Source organism: Ipomoea triloba, chromosome 6 (assembly GCF_003576645.1).
Source record: "Ipomoea triloba cultivar NCNSP0323 chromosome 6, ASM357664v1".
Classification (NCBI taxonomy): Eukaryota; Viridiplantae; Streptophyta; class Magnoliopsida; order Solanales; family Convolvulaceae; genus Ipomoea; species Ipomoea triloba.
In genome coordinates this window covers 11237047-11243772 of record NC_044921.1, presented here as the reverse complement: position 1 = coordinate 11243772, position 6726 = coordinate 11237047, and the positions used below count along the sequence as shown (strand labels likewise).

The 6726-nt window shown below is 34.0% G+C and overlaps 2 protein-coding genes across 2 annotated transcripts; one reads left to right on the top strand and one right to left on the bottom strand.

The window, feature by feature from the left end:
• The first annotated feature begins 336 nt into the window (after nt 1–336).
• LOC116023469 lies at nt 337–1766 on the top strand. Its single transcript, XM_031264471.1, has 4 exons — nt 337–912; nt 984–1112; nt 1184–1322; nt 1711–1766. Exons 1-4 carry the CDS (start codon nt 337–339, stop codon nt 1764–1766), a joined length of 900 nt encoding a protein of 299 aa, XP_031120331.1.
• A 268-nt stretch (nt 1767–2034) lies between these two features.
• Nucleotides 2035–2528, bottom strand: LOC116023468. Its single transcript, XM_031264469.1, has 2 exons — nt 2394–2528; nt 2035–2319 (listed from the first exon to the last, which is right to left on the bottom strand). Exons 1-2 carry the CDS (start codon nt 2526–2528, stop codon nt 2035–2037), a joined length of 420 nt encoding a protein of 139 aa, XP_031120329.1.
• Nucleotides 2529–6726: the final 4198 nt, after the last annotated feature.

Genomic DNA, 6726 nt, shown 5'->3' with positions numbered 1-6726 from the left:
ATACCTGCTGTTGAAGAACTATTTCTAGGACTTGAGCATAGGTTTTGTGCTAGGCATCTACACTCTAATTTTATGAAGGATGGGTTTACTGGACATACTTTAAAGATGCATTTCTGGGCTGTGTGTAAGGCCACCACTGAGGCAGAATTTCATGCTAGAATGGAGGAGTTAAAGAGCTGAAATCTTAAGGCATTTGAATGGTTATCAAAAAGGGATCCAAAACACTACTGCAGAGCCTATTTCAGCACCTTCCCTAAATCTAATTTTCTTTTGAATAACTTGTGTGAATCCTGGAACAGTTGCATTTTAAATTTTAGGGATAAGCCAATTCAAACAATGTGTGAGAAGATAAGATTATACTTGATGACTAGGATGCAAAAGAATAGGGACAGAATGAGCTCTTATCATTCCAAGGTGTGTCCAAGAATTCTGAAATTAATAGAGGAAGGCAAAGATAAGTGTGCTAGATTCACTGCATATAAATCTGTTGATGAAATTTACCAAGTTGATGATGAAAACTTCAAGCCTTTCAAAGTAGATTTGAGTGCTAGGCAGTGTAGTTGCAGGAGATGGGACCTTAGTGGCATCCCATGTACACATGCCATTGCAGCTATAAGGAAAAAGGGTGACCTGCCAGAACACCATGTGCATGACTATTATTCAGTGGAGCACTATCTCAGATCATATGGCCCTGCAATCTTGCCAATCAGAGCTAAAGAATTATGGCACAAAACTGCTATGCCACCAAAGTATAAGCCACAACCCGGAAGGCCAAAAAAGAAGAGGAAAATTGATCCAGTTGTAGAGAAGCCAGATCAAAAAAAGGCAACCAAAAAAGGTGAAGTTAAAAAGTGTAGGGTTTGTGGCATGACAGGTCACAATAGGACAACCTGCAAGGGAAAAAGCCAACAGGTAACCAGATTGCTATATAATTTAGTGACATTTGTTTATATCTTACATTTTACTATACTTACTCCATGTAGGTACAAGAACAAGACTGTCAAGGTGTACCAAAACCAGACTCCAATGTGGCTGCAAATATTGATGTTCAAGACCAATTCCAAGATGTGGTAGTTGAGACACAAGTTTCAGATTTTGTGTTAAATGAAATGGTAAGAGCACTTGCACCTCAATCCTTAATATTATAATTTTGTTCTTGTGCTCATATGACAAATATTTTCAGGAATCAATGTCATCCCAACCATCTCAACCTGAAAGCAATGTCATTCCAACAGTATCAAACTTCATTTCATCTACAATAGCTAATGAACCTACACCTTCAAGGAAGCAATTCATCACTGTTGGAGGAATCAAATATACTTGTACTGCAATGCTATTGAAAAAGCGTTGACTGGTTTGCAATTGGTTCAATGAAAACTGTATTTTGGTGTTAAAAACTCAATGTAGATTTTTGGAAAATTCAAAACTCATCATCCAATGTAAAGTCTTGGTGTTTTTTTGTACCTATGTTGAAATGCCATCTACAATTATTTTGTTGTTTTGTAAGTTGGCTTTGCTACTAGCAATGTAAACAGTGAATTGTAGTGGTTGAAATGATATATTTTTGCTCATAATTTTTATGATATATTTTTGCTCATAATGGTTTTGACTCATTATTGTAGAGTTTTGTCTTAGCATGGTTTTGGCATAGCTTAGTATGGTTTTGGCCAATATGGTTTGTTTTTACTTTTTAGCTATGCTTTTGTCCAGTATGCTGTGGGTATGGTTTTGGCCAGTATGGTATGGGTTTGAGCAGTATGGCTTAGCTAAGTATGTTTAAGCCTAGTCAGGTTTTGGCCAGTATGGTTTTGACCATTATGGTTTTGCCCAAACCTGGAAGCTCTTGCTTTCAATGCTGGTAAAAAATAAACTTACAATTTAATGCTGGAAAAAATTAAACTAACAATATCAAAATCACTGGATAATCACTGGGAAATTTAACCATGGATAATCAAATCACATTTGTTCATTACAACTTTAATTGTCATTGCATTCAAAAAATTACAACACTAATCCACTGCTACTGTAATTGCATTAGTGTAACTGCATTAACCCTACATTCACAGAACCACTCCTCATCCAAATACTGATAACAAACCTTGCAAATATCATACCAATTCCAAACCCATACAAAAACTTCAAATTTGACTCCAAAATCTTCATTTTCAGTTCATGATCTTTCTTCTCAATTGTAAATTGCAGCTTTTCAATTTCCTTCTCATGCTTATCGGCCTTCTTCAACAAACCTCTAAGCACATTTGATACACGTTCCGAGACATCATAGTCCATCCATTCAAAATACCGGCAGCTCCCATTTCCCTAACCATAAATCATTCACAAATTCGAATTACAAAACAAGATTTAACCAATTACATTGCAAATTTTACACTTACCGCGTATCTAGGACATGCCCTATATCTCTTCCTCGGGTTAGCATAACTCCATGACATCTTCATTGGAGCCAAATCTCCGCACCTACATCGCACCTCTGCCATGAACTCCGATGAAGAACTTTTGTTGCTAGACATTATCTTTCTTCTTCGTAGCTTGGAGTCTTCGATTTCTATCTTCGAATTACGTGATTGCTCTTCTAATCGCGTCCTTGCTATGCGAATGGAATCCTAGGTCGCGAACTAGGGCTACTGAGAACGGAGTGCGAATGTCCAACCGAATATTCACTTTTGGCGTTTTAGAAATGTTTAGGAAAGGTAAAAGACATCTTTACCCCTGTCAAAACAGAGCTTTCGCCGGAATGTGGCCGGATGGAGTAAAGTGACTAAAATCATTTATTTTCAGGGACTAAATCGATGAAAAAGGAATTAAAGGGCAACATTTACAGTTTGACAACAATTGAGGGACCAAAACGGTGATTCCCCCTAAAAAAATACGGGAAAAAAAAACATTTCCTAAACATTTCATAATTAAGGATTTTGTCTTCTAAAATGTAAGGGAAAAGATTCAATCACTTGACTTTTAAGATATCATCTAAATGCATGAAATATATTTGTGTGTGTGTGTGTGTGTATATATATATATGGAGCAGCGGTGGCGAGATAACTTGCGGTGATCAATGCTCTTAAAAATATTCTAAGCTGATGCATCTTAAGCTTCGAATTTACTTAAACTGGATTGACATAAATATGATTTTTGTAGAGAAAATCTTATAAAGAATACTGGTTGTGTTTTGGGCTGCCAAAAAAAATTAAAAAAAAAAAGTGCGTCCTCAATTAAAGAAGCAAACTGTAAAAAAAAATATAAAATAAAAAAAATGGTGCACCTTACAAAGGAAAAAAACGCACCTTTAGAAAGAAAACCATGCATCTAAAGTTTTAGACCGACGCACTTAAGAAGGAAAACAACGTACCTGAAGAATGAAAAACACGCACCTTAAGAAAAAAAACAACGCACCTAAAGCTTCAGGCTAATGCACCCTAAGTTTCAATAACTGACGCACCTTAAGAAGGAAAACCACACACTTAAAGTTTCAACAATTAACTCACCTTAAGCACACATCACCAAAATCACGCACCTTAAGCACAAAAATCACTCACCTTAAGAAGGAAAATCATGCACTTTAAATGTGACCTAGATGCAAAAAGACCAAATTACCACCGCATTTTTTAAAAATATGTGTTCAATATGAGCTGTTGATTTTGATTAGATCAATGCTAAGGTTAAACCCCATCTCCACACCTGAAGCCTATCACAACTTTTGAACATATATATATATATATATATATATATATTTATATAAGGGAGTGTGGGGGGAGGCCTCCAAGCATGGGCCTTGGGTAAGGGCCAGCCTGCCCTTGCACATTTTCGGCCTTAATAAAGTTTGGGTCAGGTAGGTGTAGATATATACATATAGGTTAACAAAAAATTAATTATTTGCATAAACAATTCATCAATTGATTTCTGGGTAATAAATTGTGGATAATAATGTTAATGATAGAATTGGCACAAGAACTCTTAGTGAGTAGTGAGTTAACAATAAAGTTGAATTGGCATGATACACCTACACATAAGTTCCTAAGGGGTTTTGGAGTATTTTAAAGAATGCGTCAAGCCGTCAAATATTCGCTCGTAAACTAGTTAATATTATTGTATTTATTTATTAATACGACTAGTATTCTGCACGCGTGATTTGTAAATTTTCATATCTAATATTAAAATATTTGTAAATAAAATAATTACAATTGTTTTAGTTCAGATTATATTTTAGAATTTCTTAAAGTGGTAAATTTGTAATTATCATATTTGAAAAAAAAAAATTTATATTTTCTTAATGATGTAAACTATTTTTATAAAATTTATATTTATAAAAAAAATAAAATAAAATAAATATCTATAATACTAAGCTTACAGACACATATATTAATATGTATACACAAATAATATATGTATCATATACACACACATGATTTATAATATTCATAGATATTTAATTAAAATATAATTTGCAATTAAATTAATTGTTATATGTTGATTTTAATAAAATGATAACTAAAGAATATGAAAAAGATGCAATAAGTGTGGGTGTAAGTAATAATGATGAAATTATCAATGTTATAATCTTTTCAATAGTAATGGAGTTATAATGCTATGAAAATAGTTTTGTCTAACAAAAATTACAGCAATAATAATTTTAATTTCTTCAATAAAAATAGTGTATAACATTTAAACTACGATGTATATTTTTATTAGCACACAAAAAATAGATAAAAAGCCAAGGACATAATATGGATCAATGTATGGACATATTTAAAATTAGATTAGAAATATTATTATTTTATTATATTACTCATAATTTCAAACAAAATACGGAGTAAATGATAGCCAGGCCACTTTTATTAATGCTACACACAGCATCAATTATCAATGAAATAGGAAATCAGCATGTAAATAAACTCAACACTCCAACGTTGAAGTGTGTCATGTGTACCGCGAACAAAACAGAATTGCAGAAATTTTAGCTAAGCAATCGCTCACAACTCATCACATGGGGCTTATTATCATTGACAACGCACCCTAACCCAATGGGGTAGCTCAAGTGACAAGTAAGCTCTCTTTGTCAGAAAAATTTCGAGAGAATTTGAGTTCAATTCTCACAAGCATGATTCCCTGGACCAGCTCCTGCCTCCCGAAGCGAACATGGGTGGACCCGAACCCAGACCGTTAAATGAACGGAGAAAGATCCGGTAAATTTACCAAAAAAATAAAAAATAAAAAATAATTAACAACGCCCGAGTGGGCTGAGAGCCAAAAAGGAGTATCAACTTGGAGCAGGTTTTAACTGAAGGGTCCCCGCTCCTGGGGATGAGGCCAACGGATTCTAATTTTCTTTCTGGGGTGTCCCCCTCTCCTTTTGATTAAAAAAGAAAAAAAAAAAAAAAAAAAAAAAAAAAAAAAAAAAAAAAAAAAAAATCAACACTCAATAATTCAAGCGACATACATTTCTAAGATATCATAAATTTAAATATTGTGAGCTTTTCAATAACCTTGACCAAGAAATTTTTCTTCGACAACCATGACATTTAAAAAAAAAAAAAAATTTCAACCCATAATAAGAAATCATTACAATTTTAAAAAAAAATGAGTTAATACCAATTTAGTCCTGACTATAGGTTTTACTCAATTTAGTCCTAAGTGATTTTTTGTACTCAATTAAGTCCCAGACTTTGATGATTTTACCTAATTAAGTCCTCCATTAACAGTTCCGTTAGTTGATGGTTAAAAGTAGGGTTAATATGGTAATTTATTCTTCATCCTCCCTTTTGGTCAAATTGCCATCTTCGTCCTCATTTCTCCTCCATCTTCTTTCTGACTGTAATTTAAGAAAAAAAAAAACTTAAACTAGCAGAAAATTTGTGAAAAAGAATGGAGTCAGGGGCGTTTGAAGTCATGGAATAGCCTTTGATCATGGTGTTCCAAAAATGGGCATTAGGTTCTTCGATCAGAGTGAACAGAGAAACGCATAGAAAGAGGCGCCGGGAACGCATGCAGGGATATGCAATGGTCGAGTAGTTCCTGAGCCATGAATTCTGTGGCAAAGACCACATGTGATAAACAGAGAGTGAATTTGTATGAGGCGGATGAAGCTCCATTTTTTCTATGTAGTCGTGCAGTGAGTTTTGAGGCCAGAAGTTCAGCGGGCTCATCAATGGTAGGCTATGTCCTCTTTCCTTGACACTTTATTCTTCTACCACCGTTTTGAACTTTGCATCTCCTCTTCAATCTCCCTGCAATCAACTTCTACAACTTCCATCATCATAACCACAAGCCAAAACCAAAATAAATCCACACAAAATCTAACACCCCCTTTCTCTATGCATCTATCTTCTTTGATTTTTTTCCACAATTTTCTTTCTACTTTTTTGTTTTTGTTTTTGTTTTTGTTTTTTGTTTTTTTTTTGTTTTTTTTTTTTTTTGTTACGGTCGGAAAGAAACGCAGGAAAAATGAGCCAAGGAAAAAGATGGCAATTGACCAAAGGGAGGAGGGAGGATAAATTACCATATTAACCCTACTTTTAACCATCAACTAACGGAATTGTTAACGGAGGACTTAATTGGGTAAAATCATCAAAGTTCGGGACTTAATTGAGTATAAAAATCACTTAGACTAAATTGAGTAAAACCACTATAGCCAAGGACTAAAATTGGGTATTAACTCAAAAAATCAACGATCACAAAATTAAGGCAATACGCTGATGCTTACCAAAATTTTTC

Coding starts and splice junctions, on each gene's coding strand:
- LOC116023469 (XM_031264471.1), top strand. CDS start 337: ATGTGTGAGAAGATAAGATTATACTTGATGACTAGGATGCAAAAGAAT. Junction 1,113..1,183: donor ATTTTGTGTTAAATGAAATG/GTAAGAGCACTT, acceptor AAATATTTTCAG/GAATCAATGTCATCCCAACC. Junction 1,323..1,710: donor TGGAGGAATCAAATATACTT/GTACTGCAATGC, acceptor GCTTTTGTCCAG/TATGCTGTGGGTATGGTTTT.
- LOC116023468 (XM_031264469.1), bottom strand. CDS start 2,528: ATGTCTAGCAACAAAAGTTCTTCATCGGAGTTCATGGCAGAGGTGCGA. Junction 2,320..2,393: donor GGGCATGTCCTAGATACGCG/GTAAGTGTAAAA, acceptor ATTTATGGTTAG/GGAAATGGGAGCTGCCGGTA.